General features: G+C 43.3%; 1 protein-coding gene across 1 annotated transcript in view; it reads left to right on the forward strand.

The window, feature by feature from the left end:
• The window catches only part of LOC306901288 (intermembrane lipid transfer protein VPS13B-like), a gene marked incomplete at its 5' end in the record, with an annotated part of 54,698 nt that overhangs the window by 23,869 nt on the left and 6,997 nt on the right, over window positions 1-23,832 (forward strand). Inside the window, 15 exons of the mRNA XM_079468965.1 lie at window positions 1,755-2,397; window positions 2,469-2,606; window positions 2,684-3,028; window positions 6,321-6,517; window positions 7,079-7,283; window positions 8,023-8,207; window positions 8,610-8,803; window positions 8,883-9,058; window positions 9,139-9,491; window positions 9,608-9,769; window positions 16,533-16,688; window positions 18,693-18,950; window positions 22,834-22,917; window positions 23,241-23,416; window positions 23,581-23,746. Coding sequence (XP_079325091.1) covers window positions 1,755-2,397; window positions 2,469-2,606; window positions 2,684-3,028; window positions 6,321-6,517; window positions 7,079-7,283; window positions 8,023-8,207; window positions 8,610-8,803; window positions 8,883-9,058; window positions 9,139-9,491; window positions 9,608-9,769; window positions 16,533-16,688; window positions 18,693-18,950; window positions 22,834-22,917; window positions 23,241-23,416; window positions 23,581-23,746 — 3,438 coding nt within the window. The remainder of the gene's footprint in view (window positions 1-1,754; window positions 2,398-2,468; window positions 2,607-2,683; window positions 3,029-6,320; window positions 6,518-7,078; window positions 7,284-8,022; window positions 8,208-8,609; window positions 8,804-8,882; window positions 9,059-9,138; window positions 9,492-9,607; window positions 9,770-16,532; window positions 16,689-18,692; window positions 18,951-22,833; window positions 22,918-23,240; window positions 23,417-23,580; window positions 23,747-23,832) is intronic.

Below are 23,832 nucleotides of genomic sequence, written 5' to 3' on the forward strand. Positions count from 1 at the left end.
CCGTCTGTCTGTCTGAGTGTCTGAGTGTGAAGTTTCAGTGAGTGCGTTGTTGTTTGTGTGAGATGTTGAGTTTTGTGCGGCTCACTGAAGCGCAGGAACACGTGTCGTGATGATGTGTATAAGAAGTCTGTGCACTGAGAGCTTCCCTCAGGGATGGTGGCCCGTCTGTTTGTTGGGTTAGTTGAAGGTCAGCAGCTGCCGCGTGTTGGCGGCTGAAGCTCAGATGAATGTTTTTCAGGGTTCGGCTGTGACCTGTGAACTCCTCATGCTTTTCTCGCTGGGAAGGTCGTCTGTGTTTTCTTTCTCTGTTGGAGCAGAAGTAAGTTCTTCAGTTCCTCGCTCTGCCTTTGCCATCTGACTCTCCGCAGCTTATCTCGAATGTTTTTGCGCTTTCAAAGTTCGTGTTCTTGGCCTTCTCGTCTGTGTTATGAAACCCAATCTTTTTTTTCTGGTGGTGCTCCGTGGACCCTTTGTACCAGAATGGACTGATAATTGACTGGCAGTCAAAACAGTTCTCTTCAGACTGAGACGCTTTACTCCGGAACTTCTCTCAGGTTCTCACTTCACCTCAGACACTCGATCTATTTGAGATCAGTAGCAGCTGAGGTCTTTCGCTCATAACACTTTGTCAGATTTGCGTGAAAGTTCAGATAAAATCATCAGGCGTAGAATCACATGAAAGAGAGCCCCGTCTGACCCCAGACTCAGTTTTAGTGCAGGTGAAAGCGGGCGGCGCTCTGGGCTGAAGGGGGTCACGTGCTCGTGAAAGACTGAACAGTGTTAACCTGAAGCTGTTTTTGTTAGACTGACCCCAAACAACCAAATGCCCTTCACCTGTGAAAGCAAGATTACACGTTTAAAATAACAGGTGAGAGAGAGGTGAAGTGATCACCGAGTTCAAATCCCAGTGTAAAAACACTTCTGTAGAACATTCACTCGTGTCGTGTCAAAGCTGCGTGAGTTTCTTTCTTCTGAAGAACACTAAAGAAGATTATTGATATAAGAACTTTTTCTCTTTTGTTTTCCACTGAAGAAAGAGTCACATGCAGGTTTAGAATGGATGATGAGAGAATTTAGATTTCCGTCTGAAGATGAAAGACACTGATGATGTCAAGTGTGGTAAAAAAACATAATTTCCCTCCTCCGGCCCAACGCTGATGATGGTGCTGATGGAATGTGTTTCTATAGTAACGGCGTGTTTATTCTGTTGTGCTGTGTCTCTGGTGGGGATTCAATGAGAGCAGGAGAACTCGACTGTGGTTTCCTCAGAGTTTGTGGTCTCAGAGAAGCACCTGGGCCGTGTTCACCTCTCGCTCACCCTGGATTCATGTCCGTTGTTTCTGCTTGATGTAACCAAAACAAATCCAAAGAGCGACTCGTGTAGACACAAACGTTTGATGTTCAGACGCTGTGCACAATACCATCTTAAGTCACATGAGTGTTCGTCCTGTTTTAAGTCTGCTTCGTTCAGAGACGTTCATCTATTACAGCTCGACTTTCGGCTCTTTGTTCAGTTGTGTTCTAACCACATCATCACTTTATTTCTTCTGTCACGTGACTGTCTGTTACCTGCTGTTGACCTTTGACCCTTTGAATAAATGTTGTGCAGCTCATTGAACACAAACACTGTGGGAGTAATGAGTCAGTAGACGTGTGTTTGTTGAATCTGTGATACATGTGAATTGTTAGACAGATAATGTGATGATGGAGGAGTTTAATCGTCTGAATTGATCGTGTTCTTTCGTGTGTTACAGGTACGGGGTCATCAGATACAGGCCGCTGCAGGTTCGGGCTCTGTGGAGAGTTTGTGTGGAAGCAGCGCTGCTGGCGGGCAGGACAGCGGGTTCGGCAGTGACAGTGCTCGTCTGCGGTTTGTTCGTCTCGAGCATCAGAGTGGCACGGGTCAGTTGCCCCGCCTCGCGCGCACCTCGCACCAGCCCGTCATCACCAAGAACCTTAGCTTCATCCCCTTTGACGTTTTTCTCACCGCCGGCCGTATCTCTCTCATGACATACGCCACCGCACCCTCTGCCAAACCTCCTGCAGACGCCCTGCGGATGGGAAAGAGCGCGCTGGACGTGCCGGAGGACGAGGTGTCTGATGGGGGTCTGTCCTCCCTGACAGCCGACGATCTGTTGAATGGCAATACCAGCTCCTCCGGGGTTCTGGAGGGTGTCTCGGTGCCCAGCCGGGTGTCGGCGCGTCAGGCTTTGGGTGTGACGGTGGTGAGGCAGCCGGGCCGGAGAGGAGATAAAGACTGCAGTCTGGAGCCGCTGATGTTCCTGCAGGTGACGCAGCCGTCGCTCTTATTAAACTGCCATCATCGAAAACAGAAGCTGGAACTGTCGCTCTTCGATCTGACGCTGAAAGGAGTCTCCAGTGATTATAAGTGTTTGGGTGAGTGACGCTCTTTACAGATGAGACGGAACACAGAGCTGTTGATGATAAAACCTCTCTCGCTCTGTCAGACTCAGGGAAGTCTCTCCCCGAGTCTTTAGACTACAGTGTGTTTTGGCTGCAGACATTAGCAGGAGAGGCAGACATTCGAACTGGAATCCCACCACCGCTGCTGTCTGTCATTGTCAAAGACTTTCTCACCGGACCGGGTGAATATTTCACATCACAGCACACAACATTAGTATTTCACATCATGTTCTGACTCTTTCTGGTGTTTGTGTCTCAGAGTTGAAGGTGGACGTCAGTCGACCGCTGAGGCTCAGCCCCACACTGGCAAAGATTGAACAAGCCAAAAACTTCTGGAAGAGAATCTTTCCTGTGAGCGAGGGTGACCGGTGGCCCGGTTCACCCGCAGGCTCCGCCCACCGCTGCGACGGCGATGCCCCGCTTACTCTGGAGCTGATGCTGCGCTCTCTGCAGACCCTCGTACCCTTTCACAAGATCACGCTGCGTACGGTGCAAATGGCGGTGGCTGTGGAGATAGAGCGTCACGCTGCAGGGCCCGCTCTGATGCTGTCCGTGTCAGGCATGACGGGGGCACTGACCCTGAAGGACGCCCTCAGGTCTGCAGGTTAGTGAAGTGCAGCTCATTTCCCTTCAGTAATTCATGTGTTCTGTGTGCTGCTCTTGATTGAGTCCTGTAATCCAGCTCATCGCTCAGTTCCTGTTACCCAAAGTGCACTGCGGCAGAAAATCAGAGCGTTCGTTTGATTTACAGTGACCGGAAATCCACTTAATCTCTGTGAGCCTGAAAGAGAGCTGAGAGTGAAGAACACAAGCCGTCTGATGAGGATGAGAATAACAATCCTGTGCTGCTGTTTGTCGGCCCGCAGGGCACAAATCACATCAGAGCAAACCACACAACAACACAACATACTTCAGCTCACACTTCCCCCTTTCTACAAATAACTCTACTATTACACCCGTGCGTGCATACCTGTACATCTACCTCTGTGAGGACCAGTTTGAGTGTAGTGAGGAGATTTTTCTGAGACCTCCTGTTATGGTGACAGTTTAGGGTTAGTGTTAGTGTTAGATGAAGGTTAGGGTTAGATGAAGTGTTAGATATAAGGTTAGTGTTAGATATAAGGTTAGTGTTAGATATAAGGTTAGTGTTAGATATAAGGTTAGTGTTAGATATAAGGTTAGTGTTAGATGAAGGTTAGGGTTAGATGAAGTGTTAGATATAAGGTTAGTGTTAGATATAAGGTTAGTGTTAGATATAAGGTTAGTGTTAGATATAAGGTTAGTGTTAGATATAAGGTTAGTGTTAGATATAAGGTTAGTGTTAGATGAAGGTTAGGGTTAGATGAAGTGTTAGATATAAGGTTAGTGTTAGATATAAGGTTAGTGTTAGATATGGGTTAGGGGGTAAGGGTTAGATGAAGTGTTAGATATAAGGTTAGTGTTAGATATAAGGTTAGTGTTAGATATAGGGTTAGGGTTAGGTGAAGGTAAGGGTTAGATGAAGTGTTAGATATAAGGTTAGTGTTAGATATAAGGTTAGTGTTAGATATAAGGTTAGTGTTAGATATAAGGTTAGTGTTAGATATAAGGTTAGTGTTAGGTGAAGGTAAGGGTTAGATGAAGTGTTAGATATAAGGTTAGTGTTAGATATAAGGTTAGTGTTAGATATAAGGTTAGTGTTAGATATAAGGTTAGTGTTAGATATAAGGTTAGTGTTAGGTGAAGGTAAGGGTTAGATGAAGTGTTAGATATAAGGTTAGTGTTAGATATAAGGTTAGTGTTAGATATAAGGTTAGTGTTAGATATAAGGTTAGTGTTAGATATAAGGTTAGTGTTAGATATGGGTTAGGGGGTAAGGGTTAGATGAAGTGTTAGATATAAGGTTAGTGTTAGATATAAGGTTAGGGTTAGATATAAGGTTAGTGTTAGATATAAGGTTAGTGTTAGGTGAAGGTAAGGGTTAGATGAAGTGTTAGATATAAGGTTAGGGTTAGATATAAGGTTAGTGTTAGATATAAGGTTAGGGTTAGATATAAGGTTAGTGTTAGATATAAGGTTAGGGTTAGATATAAGGTTAGTGTTAGATATAAGGTTAGGGTTAGATATAAGGCTAGTGTTAGATATAAGGTTAGTGTTAGATATAAGGTTAGGGTTAGATATAAGGTTAGTGTTAGATATAAGGTTAGGGTTAGATATAAGGTTAGGGTTAGATATAAGGCTAGTGTTAGATATAAGGTTAGTGTTAGATATAAGGTTAGTGTTAGATATAAGGTTAGTGTTAGATATAAGTTTAGTGTTAGACATAAGGTTAGTTTTAGATATAAGGTTAGTGTTAGGTGAACGTTAGTGTTATACATTTGTGTTGTGATCTTAAAGGTGCAAGAGGTTAGTTTGTCCTCACACAGATAGATGTGTGTGTTGTTCTTTTGGTTGTTGAAACTCATCAGGTTGCAGTTGTGTAGTATTTTGGGCTCAAGTGTAGCATGTTGAAGCTCTTCTAGACGATGACACTGGTTCTGGACTTCATGTCATTGTATGTTAGAAGGATGTGGCTAGTGTGTGGTTCTCCGCCGGGCTGCTCGGGTCGGATCTGTTACGAGACCCCTGCGGCTGTTAATGATGAAGGTCTCACTGCTGCCAGACCGAAAGCCACAAGCTTCTAAATCTCATCTGTCACTTAATGAAACAAAGATGTGACCACACAAGCCAGAGAGAGAGAGAAATGAAGGGCAGGGTCTGGACATCACTGTCTGATATGAATTACCTGTCACATGACTACTGATTAGGCTCTTCCTGTGACATGACCACTGGCTGATTTTGCTGTTCTGTCTTGACTCTCTCTCTCAAAGAGGATTCATGTATTTGCTCATCTCGTGGTGTTTCAGAGCTTTAGAATGATATGATTGAGGGTCACTGTGTTTAACATATTTAAAGAATTTGATCGCCCTCTTTTCTCTCTTTATGATCTAGTTCTGCTCTCCATGTGTGTTTTGTGTCATGTGTGATATTTTTACAGAGTGCTGCATGCAGGCTCTCAAATTGATGTTTTTCCCATTTAGTAAAATCCCATTTAGCCAAATTAGAATTGTGATTTCTATTGGACATTTGAAGTTTGATGGCACAGAAGGCCCTGCGTGCTTTATCTCTCAGTTGATTCACTGCGGGATTCAAGTTTCCTATGGATGTGATTTTAAACCCAGCTCATTGTAGTGTGATGTGTGTGTCATGGGCTTTGTGTCCAATGTCAATGTGTGATCTGGATCTTCACTGAAAGGTGATCAGTGTTGTTTATTCTGCTGCTTTATATTCTCTGTTTAATGGCCGATAGCATTTAAGTTTACTTTGCTGAGCTGTTGCTTCTGTCCAGTGTTTGAGATATTTTTCTTTTTGTGTTTTTATCATTTGGTTAATTCTGGCTGGAGTTTGGGGTTCAGTTGGACACGTTTGGGGTTTTAGAGTTAGTTCTGAGATCAGTTGGATGAGACAACTTTTCTCTGGGTTCAGCTCCTGATGACGTAAGGCTTTGTGATGGAGTGATTCTGTATCGCTGTTCTTAAGGTGGTTATAGAATTTAATCGCTCTTTTTTGTATTTTAATTATTAGAGGATATAGTCCTAATTCTGCTCTGCAGGCGTTGTTTGGGGTTTAGCGTTGTACCCGTAGAATGTTTTTACACATTTCTGTTTGCAGGGTCTCAGTTGGGTGTTTGTCCCATTTGGTGAACTCTTGGTTGGTGAGGGGACCCCAAACCTCACATCCATAAAGTGCTATTGGTTCTATAACGGATTGGATTATTTTAAGACAAATTCCAGCTGGGATGTGGATTTTTATATTCCTTTTGATAGCGTAAAAAGCTCTTCGTGCCTTGTCTCTCAGGTCTCTCTCTCTGTCTCCAGATGGCGTATGTGTATCTCTTCAGTGTGATGATGTGTTGGTGAGAACAGCTCTGAAGGACAGAAGTGTTGTGTTACTGGGTCCGTTCTCCTGTACTTCACATCTGGAGGCTTATTGGTGCAGACACAGTGGAAGCTCCGCCCCCGACTCGCCTGCTCCACCCAGAGTGTTGATTGATCTGAAAGGTGGTTTGTTACAGGTACATGATGATGTCATTCACAGCTGATCACTGAAGATGAGTCCTCACGTGCATCACTGCTCATTTTTCTTTATATGAATAAATCACAAGATCTTGTATAAATGAATTTGTGTGTGTGGATGTGCGTGCGGGCGTGTGTACTTTCATGTGTGTACTAGGCAGCGCCCTTCTGAGTAGGGCTCTCTCTCTCTTTTTCTGCATGCATTGCATCAGTTGGTGTTCTTAAGATGTTTCTACAGAATTCAGCATGCAGGGATTCTATAGGGTGTTTATCCCATTAGGAGTAATCTGTCAGACACCCCAAACCTCACAGCCATTTACATTTACATTTAGTCATTTAGCAGACGCTTTTATCCAAAGCGACTTACAGAGAGTTCAGAGAGCAATAAGCGATATATCATAAAAGAGCAATAGGTAATACCATAGGTATTATTACCATAATACAAAAGCTAGAACCCTACCTGTTGAGAGAAGAGCTATAGGCACATTTACACGATCAAAGATTAGACACCAGACTGTTACTTGAATATCTGTTTTTGTCTGTCTGTCTTTCTCCGTCAGGTGTTTTGGGGTCAGCTGCAGTTTAACTGTTTGTCTTACATTCATGAGCATCTACAGAACTACTGTAGTCAGGTGACTCGAGTAGAGGCGGAGTCTAATGAGAAGCCCCTCCTCTCTACTCCACCGCCCCCATTTCATCCTGTCCAATCAGAACACTCTTACGATGACCTGCGCACAGGCCTTTTCCAGTACATACAGGACTCAGGTAACTCGCGCGCACACGTTACCGTCACAGATTAAAGGGGTGATAGGACTCGATATCATGCTTTTCTTTTGATTCAGTGTGTTATATAACCGTTTATGCATGTATAAGATGTCCGAAATCACAAAACTCAAAGTTTTGCACAAAATGATTTACTTTAAGTCTGATCCAGATCTGCCTGAAATCTGCCTGAAAATATGCTGGTTTTACTCGCTATGTACTTGTGTTTACGGTGTTTATTACAACCGGTTTTACTATCGTTCTGTCATGATGCATGCTTGCATATGCGCTTTTGACTCATTCACTCTGACACTGCTGTTATTAGCGTGCAGTTTTTGCAACTGATATGATGTCTTGAAGTGAGAGGACAAATGAACTGACAAACAGCCTCATGCTAGAAGTTTGTGGTTATGGTAAGGGCCCTAACATTACCATCAGAGCGCACTGCTCTTTTCAGAGCGATGAGTTTTAGAAAGGCGGGGCATAGATGAGCTACAGTGATGTACGGTATGTGAAAAACATGCAGGTTTTTTCACCCTGAAAACATATAAACACATTGTATTGCACCTAAAGCACAAGTGAATAATTTACATTTACATTTAGTCATTTAGCAGACGCTTTTATCCAAAGTGAGTTATAAAGAGTTCAGAGAGCAATAAGCGATATAATGTTTTATCGTGTCAGATCACCGCTTTAATGTGACATCATGTGTGATGTGTGTGTGTTTGTTTGTGTTTGTCAGCGGGTCAGAAGATGCCCTCGGCTCATGAGGTGGTGTTTTGGAAAGAAACGGATGATTCTCCGGGTGTGATGCTGTGGAGATATCCTGAACCGCGCATCATCACGTTCCTCAGAATCACACCTGTTCCCTTCAACACTACAGATGACCCGGACATCAGCACGGCTGACCTGGGAGATGTTCTGCAGGTGAGCGTTCCTGTAGTGTGTGTGAAGTGTTCCTGAGATACATTTACATTAATGCATTTGGCAGATGCTTTTATCCAAAGTGACTTACATTGCAGTGCACTATACATTTGTTTCTGAGTATCTGCAATCCCCTGAGATCCAACAAACAACCTTGTGTTGTTAACACAATGCTCTTACCACTGAGCTACAGGAAAGACTAAAAAGAACAAAGGTCATGGGTTTATTGACCAACAGTTTAGCTTTAATGCACTGCTTTAAATCACAAAGCATTCTGGGGTGGGATCACTAAACTCACTTAAACCGACAAAAACACAAATTCTTCATGCATCCTCCGTTTCTTTCCCAAAATGATTTTTTTTGTGTTTCTACACGTGTATGTGTATTTTGTGTGTGTGTGTGTAGGTGCCCTGCAGTCTGGAGTACTGGGACGAGCTGCAACGAGTGTTTGTGCCTTACAGAGAGTTTAGTCTGTCAGAGAGTTGTGTCTGTGAACTCACTCTGCCCTCGCTGACCCCTGACACACATCAGACTGACCTGGTGACCTCTGACCTCTGGAGGGTTGTGCTCAACAGCTCTGCTGATGGTGGAGATGAGAGGTGAGTGTTTAACAGAAGCGTGTGTGTGTGTGTGTGTTGTAAAGGTAAAGTGTGTCATCATGTTTATGTGTTTATGTAGTTCTGACAGTGAGTGGGGTTCACAGTGTGATCAGCTGGTGTGTCCCACCGCTCTGGCTGCATGTACACGTGTGGACTCGTGTTTCGTGCCGTGGTTTGTGCCCTCAGCGGGCGTCTCCATACGACTGGCGTATGTGGAACTGCGATTCTGCCACAACCTGGATCAGCTGGGCACAGGTGTGTGTTTGTGTGTGTGGTACTCACAAAAATCATGTGTTTGTGTGCTGATTCTCTTCTCTTATGTTACTTTCTTTCAGTGCTGTGTAAGAAGCTCCGCCCCTTCCTCCCAGACAGGAAGTTGCCTCAGGACCAGGAGTTTGCGGTTTTGCGTGTGTGTGATCCGTGTGTGTTTGTGCGTCAGTGGAGAGATGTCACGCAGCGGTGTCATGAGTTCAGATTCTCATCCACGCTGAGCTGCGACCTGCTGGAGTACAGAAACCTCACACACCTGCCCGTCATTCAACCCGTCAGCCTGCAGGGACACGCAACCCACACGTTTACACACACACAACACACGCTCAGCTGCAGCACCACACTCCAGCCGCTGCACGCCGCTGTCGGACAGTACGCAATACACACGCTGGACAGAGCGCTGCAGGCCTGGAGACAGGTAACACACACACACACACACACACATGGTGATGGGCTTGTGTGTGTCTAAAGGAATGAATCACATGAACACATGAAGTGAAACAGTATAGATGTTGTGATTTTTGTGTTTTGTAGAACCGTGTTCCTGATGCTGAGGAGTTGATCTTCACTCATTATGTCATTTGTAATGACACACAGGAAGTGCTTCGCTTTGGTCAGGTGGACACAGATGAAAATATTCTGTTACACAGTAACCAAAGTCACCAGTACAGCTGGAGAACACATAAATCACCTCAGGTATCCTGTCTGTCTGTCTGTCTGTCTTTATCACTGTCTGTCTGTCTGTCTGTCTGTCATGACACACACTATTAATGCACCGTTCTCTCTGTGTGTGTTTGTGCGTCTAGATGTGTGTTTGTGTGTGTCAGTTTTCTTCATCGGTTCAGTCTTCTTATAACTGACAAATCATTTGACAGAGTGGCTTCTCACGACACACTGTATAGGTAGATACAAATATACAACCGCGCAAACACACATGTGTGTGTGTGTCTGTGTTTGTAAAGATGTGTTTGTGCATGTAGATGTGTGTCTTAAGTGTGAGTCTGTATGAGTGTAGATGTGTGTCTGTATGAGTGTAGATGTGAGTCTGTATGAGTGTAGATGTGTGTCTTGAGTGTGAGTCTGTATGAGTGTAGATGTGTGTCTTGAGTGTGAGTCTGTATGAGTGTAGATGTGTGTCTGTATGAGTGTAGATGTGTGTCTGTATGAGTGTAGATGTGTGTCTGTATGAGTGTAGATGTGTGTCTGTATGAGTGTAGATGTGTGTCTGTATGAGTGTAGATGTGTGTCTGTATGAGTGTAGATGTGTGTCTTGAGTGTGTGTCTGTATGAGTGTAGATGTGTGTCTGTATGAGTGTAGATGTGTGTCTTGAGTGTGAGTCTGTATGAGTGTAGATGTGTGTCTTGAGTGTGAGTCTGTATGAGTGTAGATGTGTGTCTTGAGTGTGAGTCTGTATGAGTGTAGATGTGAGTCTGTATGAGTGTAGATGTGTGTCTTGAGTGTGTGTCTGTATGAGTGTAGATGTGTGTCTGTATGAGTGTAGATGTGTGTCTGTCTTGAGTGTGAGTCTGTATGAGTGTAGATGTGTGTCTGTATGAGTGTAGATGTGTGTCTTGAGTGTGAGTCTGTATGAGTGTAGATGTGTGTCTTGAGTGTGAGTCTGTATGAGTGTAGGTGTGAGTCTGTATGAGTGTAGATGTGTGTCTGTATGAGTGTAGATGTGTGTCTGTATGAGTGTAGATGTGTGTCTTGAGTGTGAGTCTGTATGAGTGTAGATGTGTGTCTTGAGTGTGAGTCTGTATGAGTGTAGATGTGTGTCTGTATGAGTGTAGATGTGTGTCTGTATGAGTGTAGATGTGTGTCTGTATGAGTGTAGATGTGTGTCTTGAGTGTGAGTCTGTATGAGTGTAGATGTGTGTCTTGAGTGTGAGTCTGTATGAGTGTAGATGTGAGTCTGTATGAGTGTAGATGTGTGTCTTGAGTGTGTGTCTGTATGAGTGTAGATGTGTGTCTGTATGAGTGTAGATGTGTGTCTGTATGAGTGTAGATGTGTGTCTGTATGAGTGTAGATGTGTGTCTGTATGAGTGTAGATGTGTGTCTTGAGTGTGAGTCTGTATGAGTGTAGATGTGTGTCTTGAGTGTGAGTCTGTATGAGTGTAGATGTGAGTCTGTATGAGTGTAGATGTGTGTCTTGAGTGTGTGTCTGTATGAGTGTAGATGTGTGTCTGTATGAGTGTGTGTCTGTATGAGTGTAGATGTGTGTCTTGAGTGTGTGTCTGTATGAGTGTAGATGTGTGTCTGTATGAGTGTAGATGTGTGTCTTGAGTGTGAGTCTGTATGAGTGTAGATGTGAGTCTGTATGAGTGTAGATGTGTGTCTTGAGTGTGTGTCTGTATGAGTGTAGATGTGTGTCTGTATGAGTGTGTGTCTGTATGAGTGTAGATGTGTGTCTTGAGTGTGTGTCTGTATGAGTGTAGATGTGTGTCTGTATGAGTGTAGATGTGTGTCTGTATGAGTGTAGATGTGTGTCTTGAGTGTGAGTCTGTATGAGTGTAGATGTGTGTCTTGAGTGTGTGTCTGTATGAGTGTAGATGTGTGTCTGTATGAGTGTAGATGTGTGTCTTGAGTGTGTGTCTGTATGAGTGTAGATGTGTGTCTTGAGTGTGTGTCTGTATGAGTGTAGATGTGTGTCTTGAGTGTGAGTCTGTATGAGTGTAGATGTGTGTCTTGAGTGTGTGTCTGTATGAGTGTAGATGTGTGTCTTGAGTGTGAGTCTGTATGAGTGTAGATGTGTGTCTTGAGTGTGAGTCTGTATGAGTGTAGATGTGTGTCTTGAGTGTGAGTCTGTATGAGTGTAGATGTGTGTCTGTATGAGTGTAGATGTGTGTCTGTATGAGTGTAGATGTGTGTCTTGAGTGTGTGTCTGTATGAGTGTAGATGTGTGTCTGTATGAGTGTAGATGTGTGTCTGTATGAGTGTAGATGTGTGTCTTGAGTGAGAGTCTGTATGAGTGTAGATGTGAGTCTGTATGAGTGTAGATGTGTGTCTGTATGAGTGTAGATGTGTGTCTGTATGAGTGTAGATGTGTGTCTGTATGAGTGTAGATGTGTGTCTGTATGAGTGTAGATGTGTGTCTTGAGTGTGAGTCTGTATGAGTGTAGATGTGTGTCTGTATGAGTGTAGATGTGTGTCTTGAGTGAGAGTCTGTATGAGTGTAGATGTGAGTCTGTATGAGTGTAGATGTGTGTCTGTATGAGTGTAGATGTGTGTCTGTATGAGTGTAGATGTGTGTCTGTATGAGTGTAGATGTGTGTCTGTATGAGTGTAGATGTGTGTCTTGAGTGTGTGTCTGTATGAGTGTAGATGTGTGTCTGTATGAGTGTAGATGTGTGTCTGTATGAGTGTAGATGTGTGTCTGTATGAGTGTAGATGTGTGTCTGTATGAGTGTAGATGTGTGTCTGTATGAGTGTAGATGTGTGTCTGTATGAGTGTAGATGTGTGTCTGTATGAGTGTAGATGTGTGTCTTGAGTGTGTGTCTGTATGAGTGTAGATGTGTGTCTGTATGAGTGTAGATGTGTGTCTTGAGTGTGAGTCTGTATGAGTGTAGATGTGTGTCTGTATGAGTGTAGATGTGTGTCTGTATGAGTGTAGATGTGTGTCTGTATGAGTGTAGATGTGTGTCTGTATGAGTGTAGATGTGTGTCTGTATGAGTGTAGATGTGTGTCTGTATGAGTGTAGATGTGTGTCTGTATGAGTGTAGATGTGTGTCTTGAGTGTGTGTCTGTATGAGTGTAGATGTGTGTCTTGAGTGTGTGTCTGTATGAGTGTAGATGTGTGTCTGTATGAGTGTAGATGTGTGTCTGTATGAGTGTAGATGTGTGTCTGTATGAGTGTAGATGTGTGTCTGTATGAGTGTAGATGTGTGTCTGTATGAGTGTAGATGTGTGTCTGTATGAGTGTAGATGTGTGTCTGTATGAGTGTAGATGTGTGTCTGTATGAGTGTAGATGTGTGTCTGTATGAGTGTAGATGTGTGTCTTGAGTGTGAGTCTGTATGAGTGTAGATGTGAGTCTGTATGAGTTTAGATGTGTGTCTGTATGAGTGTAGATGTGTGTCTGTATGAGTGTAGATGTGTGTCTGTATGAGTGTAGATGTGTGTCTTGAGTGTGAGTCTGTATGAGTGTAGATGTGTGTCTTGAGTGTGAGTCTGTATGAGTGTAGATGTGTGTCTGTATGAGTGTAGATGTGTGTCTTGAGTGTGAGTCTGTATGAGTGTAGATGTGAGTCTGTATGAGTTTAGATGTGTGTCTGTATGAGTGTAGATGTGTGTCTGTATGAGTGTAGATGTGTGTCTGTATGAGTGTAGATGTGTGTCTTGAGTGTGAGTCTGTATGAGTGTAGATGTGAGTCTGTATGAGTGTAGATGTGAGTCTGTATGAGTGTAGATGTGTGTCTGTATGAGTGTAGATGTGTGTCTGTATGAGTGTAGATGTGTGTCTGTATGAGTGTAGATGTGTGTCTGTATGAGTGTAGATGTGTGTCTTGAGTGTGTGTCTGTATGAGTGTAGATGTGTGTCTTGAGTGTGTGTCTGTATGAGTGTAGATGTGTGTCTGTATGAGTGTAGATGTGAGTCTGTATGAGTGTAGATGTGTGTCTGTATGAGTGTAGATGTGTGTCTTGAGTGTGAGTCTGTATGAGTGTAGATGTGTGTCTGTATGAGTGTAGATGTGAAGGCGGTGAATAGTTTCAGTTGTTTAATGTGGCTTTGTGCAGTCTGTGTGTGTCTGCTGTCCTCACTCTGGTCCTCTCTGTGCGGTTGAAGTGAGACAGACGGTGGTTCGGGGCGTTCGGGGTGTTTATGGGGTCTCTCTGTCTGTTGCTCATCTCTCAGGTCGAGTCCTGACGGCTGTGGGACTTGTGTGGATGCTGTAGCGTCTGGTGTTTTTGTCCTGTTATTGTTGAAGGATGTTTTTCATTACGCTCTTGTCTTTAAAGAACTCTCTTAAGCACTGAGCGCTGTGTGTGTGTCTCTGCTGGGACTTGTGTGGCATGTGAATGACTTCAGGCCTGTGGACCAGTTCAGTATGGAGACCATTAGCACCAATCTGGATGGAATTTGACTGGATATTCAGCTTCCTGTATGTTCTGAGCGGGGGGGGGGGGGGGGGTAGTTTGCTTCACAGTAGCTGCTGCCAAAGTTCCTAAACGTGTGTGTGTGTGTTTGTATCTACCTATCCAGTGGGTCGTGTCAAATGATTTGTCAGTTGTAAGAAGACCTAACCGATGAAGAAAACTGATGTTGAGAATGCTTCTTCACACTTTAAAGCTGTTTGTAATGTTAGGTTACAGTCCAGATGAACAGTTTGATGTGACAGGAGAGGATTCTCCCGTAACTCTAGAGAAAGTGCTGTTATAAAAATAAACACTGAAGCTAAAGATCTTCACAGCCGTCACGGTCAATTCTCCTGAAATGGATTTGGGTCTTTGATTGGTCGTGTTTTAGTAAGAAAATCTGCCTTCAAACGGCTCTGACCTCTCGCTCTCACCCCAACATTCACTGACAGTGGAACTCAATGTTGAGCGTCTTACCTCGGTCCACACATTCAACATCAAAGCACAAACACAAGAAGTGTGATCATCATAATACCAGCAGACACTCAAGTTTTCTTATGAAGAAACGGATGTTAGGAATGGATTGATGCGTCTTTGTTGAAGTAAATTCTGAATGCTCTTCACTGTACTTGACTTTATATCAGACCTCACATTAAATTAGATTTTTATTGCGCTTTTATGATTTGCATTGAATCAAAGCAGCTGAACAAGAAAGAACAAACCGAGGAAAACAACATAAGTTAAACACACACAGTAAACTAACCCTTAAAGTAATTGGAAAAGTGAAAAAGCAAATGCATACACAAACACGTAACACACATATACACTAGAGGTCTTCTCGGGTCCAAAGATCTTTACCCGAACCGAAATGACCCGAATCACTTTTTACCCGAACCCGAGACAGACCCGATAACGTTTTTATTTTAAAGCCCCGACCCGAGACAGACCCGATAACGTTATTATTTTAAAGCCCCGACCCGAGACAGACCCTATAACGTTATTATTTTAAAGCCCCGACCCGAGACAGACCAGATAACGTTAGACCCGAGTCCGACCCAACGTATATGTTTTTTAAACCCGACTAGACCTGAATGTAAACCGACGTGTATTAATGAAATTGATATGGCAATGAACACGTTGATCCTCTTGTTTTGCTCTGGCAAATTGCGCAAACTGAGGCTAAATGGGTTGTGAATCAAATCTAAATAAGTGACGACATGGCAACCACTCGCGCGAACATTCTGTCTCAACAATGTGTCCCAAACCGCGTAGTACTGAAATGTGCGCGTCTTTTAATATCTACTTCTGGTGGAAGTATGTTTTTCCTGAATACGATGGTAACTACATCGAGTGCAAACCCCTGCAGCGTTGGAAACTTCGGGATTTCAATTCTAAGGTGATTTTAGATCACCGCGACTTTCTGAAGATTTGCGTGGCTTTCAACCGATCGGCTGAGGGTTGGAGGAGAGTTGGTAACTACACGCACACACACAAGCGACGCGCTGTTATTGTACAGGATAGTTCGGGTCTTCCTCGGGTCAATTAAGCAAAACTATTTTTACTTTATATTACTTTATATTAGGCCGGACCTCGGGTTTTTCGGATCTAAGTGGACCCGTGAAGACCTCTAATATACACTGCACGACTCATGGAATTATATCAAGTCCTCCAGATGAGTTTGAGATATTTTAGGTACATTATCAACAGGTCAAAGAGATTTTCCAATAAGATCTTGGGTTAGGTTAGCATTCCTAGGAAAACAGTTATGTCTTTAGGATTCTAGTCTGACTAACCCATGAAACACAATGTTGAAGTATAGAGCCCTAAACCTGATGTCAGCAGACTCACAGATAGAGAACGCACAGAGGCAAAGAACCAAAACTCCATTGATTCATAGAAACAGAAATCCATTCTAGACTAGCGTGCTAACACAACACAGCTGCTTCTTCACTGGCTAAACGTATAGAAGCTGACTAAACTATTGATTAATCAATCAATCTTACTAACGGACAAATAGACAATAATAACAAGGATAAATAGACACAGTGTTTAAGTATCTAATAGCTTGTTGTGAGGAGGACTGTCCTCACGTTCACTCATCTCTTGTGGTTTATATATCATTTTTGTTTAAATCCAGTCTGGAGATTCATTGGTGGGTTATAAGTGTAAGATGTCTAACATGACTGATGTGTAACAGTAAGGGTCAGGGTTAGACGGCCAGTGAAGTGGACTGATGTGACATTAATGTGAATGATGCGTCACGTGTTCCAGTGTTGGGTTGTCTTATCTGTCACAAACACACAGATCCGATCACTGTTAGTTGTGTCAATCTACTTCTCACATACTCACTGTGTGTGTGTGTGTGTGTGTGTGTGTGATGCAGCTGCTGCACATCTGTATGGAGGGTTGGGGGAACTGGCGCTGGGCGGAACCCTTCAGTGTGGATGATGTGGGGACCCTCCTGCGTACCATACAACATAAAGGACAAACAGCCTCTCTCATCATCACAGTCACACAACTCAACGGAGTCCAGAAACAAGTACTACACAACACACAACTCAACATTACACAACACACAACAACTCAACATAGTCCAGAAACAAGTACTACACAACACACAACTCAACATAGTCCAGAAACAAGTACTACACAACACACAACTCAACATTACACAACACACAACAACTCAACATAGTCCAGAAACAAGTACTACACAACACACAACTCAACATTACACAACACACAACTCAACGTTACACAACACACAACAACTCAACATAGTCCAGAAACAAGTACTACACAACACACAACTCAACATTACACAACACACAACAACTCAACATAGTCCAGAAACAAGTACTACACAACACACAACTCAACATAGTCCAGAAACAAGTACTACACAACACACAACTCAACGTTACACAACACACAACAACTCAACATAGTCCAGAAACAAGTACTACACAACACACAACTCAACATAGTCCAGAAACAAGTACTACACAACACACAACTCAACATTACACAACACACAACAACTCAACATAGTCCAGAAACAAGTACTACACAACACACAACTCAACGTTACACAACACACAACAACTCAACATAGTCCAGAAACAAGTACTACACGACACACAACTCAATATAGTCCAGAAACAAGTACTACACAACACACAACTCAACATTACACAACACACAACAACTCAACATAGTCCAGAAACAAGTACTACACAACACACAACTCAACATAGTCCAGAACAAGTACTACACAACACACAACTCAACGTTACACAACACACAACAACTCAACATAGTCCAGAAACAAGTACTACACAACACACAACTCAACATAGTCCAGAAACAAGTACTACACAACACACAACTCAACATTACACAACACACAACAACTCAACATAGTCCAGAAACAAGTACTACACAACACACAACTCAACGTTACACAACACACAACAACTCAACATAGTCCAGAAACAAGTACTACACGACACACAACTCAATATAGTCCAGAAACAAGTACTACACAACACACAACTCAACATAGTCCAGAAACAAGTACTACACAACACACAACTCAACATAGTCCAGAAACAAGTACTACACAACACACAACTCAACATTACACAACACACAACAACTCAACATAGTCCAGAAACAAGTACTACACAACACACAACTCAACATTACACAACACACAACTCAACGTTACACAACACACAACAACTCAACATAGTCCAGAAACAAGTACTACACAACACACAACTCAACATTACACAACACACAACAACTCAACATAGTCCAGAAACAAGTACTACACAACACACAACTCAACATAGTCCAGAAACAAGTACTACACAACACACAACTCAACGTTACACAACACACAACAACTCAACATAGTCCAGAAACAAGTACTACACAACACACAACTCAACATTACACAACACACAACAACTCAACATAGTCCAGAAACAAGTACTACACAACACACAACTCAACATTACACAACACACAACAACTCAACATAGTCCAGAAACAAGTACTACACAACACACAACTCAACGTTACACAACACACAACAACTCAACATAGTCCAGAAACAAGTACTACACGACACACAACTCAATATAGTCCAGAAACAAGTACTACACAACACACAACTCAATATAGTCCAGAAACAAGTACTACACAACACACAACTCAACATTACACAACACAACACACACAACTCAATATAGTCCAGAAACAAGTACTACACAACACACAACTCAACATTACACAACACACAACACAGCGTTCATTATTAATATATGTTGACTGTCATATTTTTATAGTCCATGCCCACTGTATTATATTCTCTCATATTGTATTCTGTATTTATTCTAACTGTATATCCTGCACTTGCTAATTGCACTTCTGGTTAGACCTAAACTACATTTCGTTACACTGTACTTGTATATGTGTAATGACAATAAAGTTGAATCTAATTTGTGTTTGATGTTTCTCTGTGTGTGTGTATCAGGTGATGATCTGTGGCCGGCAGCTCATGTGTAGTTTTCTCAGTCAGTCTATAGATTTGAGACTGGTTCAGCATCACAGCGTTCAGGACGGTCAGGTGACGTTACGTGAGCGTGTTGCTCGTCTGGAGGCCGACAGTAAACTGCCGTCATTGGTCCTGGAGGACGCAGAACTCACGCAGCTGTGTGTGCGAGCGTGCAGTGATGACGCGTGGTCTCAAGACGTCTGTGTGGAGCACAAGAACAACAGCTCCGTGCTGCAGGTACACACGTGTAGAGTTTCTTTTCTTCTCAGTCATCAGAACAGTGCTGTGATCTAACAGTGTTTGATAAACCACATGACACTCTTCATTCACATCACATTTCATCTTGAATAATTATTTCTCACTTATAACAGAATGTCTGCAGTGTTTGTGATGTGTGTGTGTTTGTGTCTCTGCAGTGTTTGTGATGTGTGTGTGTTTGTGTCTCTGCAGTGTTTGTGATGTGTGTGTGTTTGTGTCTCTGCAGTGTTTGTGATGTGTGTGTGTGTTTGTGTCTCTGCAGTGTTTGTGATGTGTGTGTGTGTCTCTGCAGTGTTTGTGATGTGTTTGTGTGTGTGTGTCTCTGCAGTGTTTGTGATGTGTGTGTGTTTGTGTTTGTGTCTCTGCAGTGTTTGTGATGTGTGTGTGTTTGTGTCTCTGCAGTGTTTGTGATGTGTGTGTGTGTTTGTGTCTCTGCAGTGTTTGTGATGTGTGTGTCTCTGCAGTGTTTGTGATGTGTGTGTGTTTGTGTCTCTGCAGTGTTTGTGATGTGTGTCTGTTTGTGTCTCTGCAGTGTTTGTGATGTGTGTGTGTTTGTGTCTCTGCAGTGTTTGTGATGTGTGTGTGTTTGTGTCTCTGCAGTGTTTGTGATGTGTGTGTGTGTGTGTGTCTCTGCAGTGTTTGTGATGTGTGTGTGTTTGTGTCTCTGCAGTGTTTGTGATGTGTGTGTGTGTGTGTCTCTGCAGTGTTTGTGATGTGTGTGTGTTTGTGTCTCTGCAGTGTTTGTGATGTGTGTGTGTGTTTGTGTCTCTGCAGTGTTTGTGATGTGTGTGTGTCTCTGCAGTGTTTGTGATGTGTGTGTGTGTGTGTCTCTGCAGTGTTTGTGATGTGTGTGTGTTTGTGTCTCTGCAGTGTTTGTGATGTGTGTGTGTGTGTGTGTGTGTGTGTCTCTGCAGTGTTTGTGATGTGTGTGTGTTTGTGTTTGTGTCTCTGCAGTGTTTGTGATGTGTGTGTGTTTGTGTCTCTGCAGTGTTTGTGATGTGTGTGTGTTTGTGTCTCTGCAGTGTTTGTGATGTGTGTGTCTCTGCAGTGTTTGTGATGTGTGTGTGTGTGTGTGTGTGTGTGTGTGTCTCTGCAGTGTTTGTGATGTGTGTGTGTTTGTGTCTCTGCAGTGTTTGTGATGTGTGTGTTTGTGTGTCTCTGCAGTGTTTGTGATGTGTGTGTGTTTGTGTCTCTGCAGTGTTTGTGATGTGTGTGTGTGTGTGTGTGTGTGTGTGTGTGTGTGTGTGTGTGTGTCTCTGCAGTGTTTGTGATGTGTGTGTGTTTGTGTCTCTGCAGTGTTTGTGATGTGTGTGTCTCTGCAGTGTTTGTGATGTGTGTGTGTGTGTGTGTGTCTCTGCAGTGTTTGTGATGTGTGTGTGTGTTTGTGTCTCTGCAGTGTTTGTGATGTGTGTGTGTGTTTGTGTCTCTGCAGTGTTTGTGATGTGTGTGTGTTTGTGTCTCTGCAGTGTTTGTGATTTGTGTGTGTTTGTGTTTGTGTCTCTGCAGTGTTTGTGATGTGTGTGTGTCTCTGCAGTGTTTGTGATGTGTTTGTGTGTTTGTGTCTCTGCAGTGTTTGTGATGTGTGTGTGTCTCTGCAGTGTTTGTGATGTGTGTGTGTTTGTGTCTCTGCAGTGTTTGTGATTTGTGTGTGTTTGTGTTTGTGTCTCTGCAGTGTTTGTGATGTGTGTGTGTCTCTGCAGTGTTTGTGATGTGTTTGTTATATGTATGTGTGTGGGTGTGTGTGTGTGTGTGTGTCTCTGCAGTGTTTGTGATGTGTGTGTGTTTGTGTCTCTGCAGTGTTTGTGGTGTGTGTGTGTGTGTGTTTGTGTCTCTGTAGTGTTTGTGATGTGTGTGTTTGTGTGTCTCTGCAGTGTTTGTGATGTGTGTGTGTTTGTGTCTCTGCAGTGTTTGTGATGTGTGTGTGTGTGTGTGTGTGTGTGTGTGTGTGTGTGTGTGTGTGTCTCTGCAGTGTTTGTGATGTGTGTGTGTTTGTGTCTCTGCAGTGTTTGTGATGTGTGTGTGTTTGTGTCTCTGCAGTGTTTGTGATTTGTGTGTGTTTGTGTCTCTGCAGTGTTTGTGATGTGTTTGTGATGTGTGTGTGTGTGTGTGTGTCTCTGCAGTGTTTGTGATGTGTGTGTGTGTTTGTGTCTCTGCAGTGTTTGTGATGTGTGTGTGTTTGTGTCTCTGCAGTGTTTGTGATGTGTGTGTGTGTGTGTGTGTCTCTGCAGTGTTTGTGATGTGTGTGTTTGTGATGTGTGTGTGTGTCTCTGCAGTGTTTGTGATGTGTGTGTGTGTGTGTGTCTCTGCAGTGTTTGTGATGTGTGTGTGTTTGTGTCTCTGCAGTGTTTGTGATGTGTGTGTGTGTGTGTGTGTGTGTGTGTGTGTGTGTGTGTGTGTGTGTCTCTGCAGTGTTTGTGATGTGTGTGTGTGTGTGTGTGTGTGTGTGTGTGTCTCTGCAGTGTTTGTGATGTGTGTGTGTGTGTGTGTCTCTGCAGTGTTTGTGATGTGTGTTTGTGTCTCTGCAGTGTTTGTGATGTGTGTGTGTTTGTGTCTCTGCAGTGTTTGTGATGTGTGTGTGTGTGTGTCTCTGCAGTGTTTGTGATGTGTGTGTGTGTGTGTGTGTCTCTGCAGTGTTTGTGATGTGTGTGTGTGTGTGTCTCTGCAGTGTTTGTGATGTGTGTGTGTGTTTGTGTCTCTGCAGTGTTTGTGATGTGTGTGTGTGTGTCTCTGCAGTGTTTGTGATGTGTGTGTGTTTGTGTCTCTGCAGTGTTTGTGATGTGTGTGTGTGTGTGTGTGTGTGTGTGTGTCTCTGCAGTGTTTGTGATGTGTGTGTTGTGTGATGTGTGTGTGTGTCTCTGCAGTGTTTGTGATGTGTGTGTGTGTTTGTGTCTCTGCAGTGTTTGTGATGTGTGTGTGTGTGTGTGTGTGTGTGTGTCTCTGCAGTGTTTGTGATGTGTGTGTGTGTGTGTCTCTGCAGTGTTTGTGATGTGTGTGTGTGTGTGTGTCTCTGCAGTGTTTGTGATGTGTGTGTGTTTGTGTCTCTGCAGTGTTTGTGATGTGTGTGTGTTTGTGTCTCTGCAGTGTTTGTGATGTGTGTGTGTGTGTGTCTCTGCAGTGTTTGTGATGTGTGTGTGTGTGTGTGTGTCTCTGCAGTGTTTGTGATGTGTGTGTGTTTGTGTCTCTGCAGTGTTTGTGATGTGTGTGTGTTTGTGTCTCTGCAGTGTTTGTGATTTGTGTGTGTTTGTGTCTCTGCAGTGTTTGTGATGTGTTTGTGATGTGTGTGTGTGTGTGTGTGTGTGTGTCTCTGCAGTTTTTGTGATGTGTGTGTGTTTGTGTCTCTGCAGTGTTTGTGATGTGTGTGTGTGTGTGTGTGTCTCTGCAGTGTTTGTGATGTGTGTGTTTGTGATGTGTGTGTGTGTGTGTGTGTGTCTCTGCAGTGTTTGTGATGTGTGTGTGTGTTTGTGTCTCTGCAGTGTTTGTGATGTGTGTTTGTGTGTGTGTCTCTGCAGTGTTTGTGATGTGTGTGTGTGTGTTTGTGTCTCTGCAGTGTTTGTGATGTGTGTGTGTGTGTGTCTCTGCAGTGTTTGTGATGTGTGTGTGTGTGTGTGTGTGTGTCTCTGCAGTGTTTGTGATGTGTGTGTGTGTGCTTGTGTCTCTGCAGTGTTTGTGATGTGTGTGTGTTTGTCTCTCTGCAGTGTTTGTGATGTGTGTGTGTGTGTGTGTGTGTGTGTGTGTGTGTGTCTCTGCAGTGTTTGTGATGTGTGTGTGTGCTTGTGTCTCTGCAGTGTTTGTGATGTGTGTGTGTTTGTCTCTCTGCAGTGTTTGTGTTCATCTGATCAAATGTGTTTTTGTGTTTGTGTAGGTGCCGTGTTCTGATGGCTCGATGTTGCATGTCTGGTGCACAACCATACTGCTGGAGGCAAACACACACATGCAACAGACACTTGTGAGTCCACACACACACACACACACACACACAGTGTGATGTCATGTTTCTGATTGCGAGTTTTGCGGCAGTGTTCAGGTGAAGATTACATCATTTAATGTCACTGAAGTCAGTCAGTCTGAATGGAGATTAGATTTGTTTTCAAGACATTTACATTGAAACATTTATCGAACAGCAGCAAGTGCTTCACCCTAAAGAAGAGCTGAACAAGATTTAGACAAATGTCTGCCTGAAAAAACCAAACGTTTAAATATAGAGCTGTGAGCTGCATTCTATAGGTTTGATGATGTCAGATGACTGAAGCAGTTGTGTTGTGTGTTCAGGTTGTGTTTACTCCTCTCTTTATGATGTGGAGTCACCTGCCTGATGCTCTTCTGGTTCACATCGAGAAAAGAAGTCTGGGTCACAAAGACACACAGCTCATTCATGGCTGCGGCCACCAGGAGGCGCTGCTCAACGTAGAGGCAGATCTGATACACCACCTCACCTTCCAGGCCAGGTGCACACACACAGGTCACATATACAAACATACACATGTGCGCAAACACACACACACACAGTTGACAAATAAACACATTCACACACACATTTATATGCAGTTATACAGAAAGAAACAGTCTTGCTTGATGTATTGTTTTAACCGTGTTTGTGTGTGCGTTTCAGTGAAGAAGAGGATGTGTCAGACTGTGCTGTTCCAGTATCCACTGCTGTCATTAAACAGATCATCAGCAGATCAACAGCAGATCAGAAACAACACAATCTTCTACATCACTTCTATGGAGAGAAGACGCCACAGCATCCAGCCTGGCCATACATCAGCAGAGACACACACAGGTACACACACACACACACAGATTTGTTATAAAGACACAGAAAAGTACATTTACATTTACAATTTACTTTTACATTTGAACC

Source organism: Barbatula barbatula, assembly GCF_947034865.1.
Source record: "Barbatula barbatula genome assembly, chromosome: 12".
Lineage (NCBI taxonomy): Eukaryota > Metazoa > Chordata > Actinopteri > Cypriniformes > Nemacheilidae > Barbatula > Barbatula barbatula.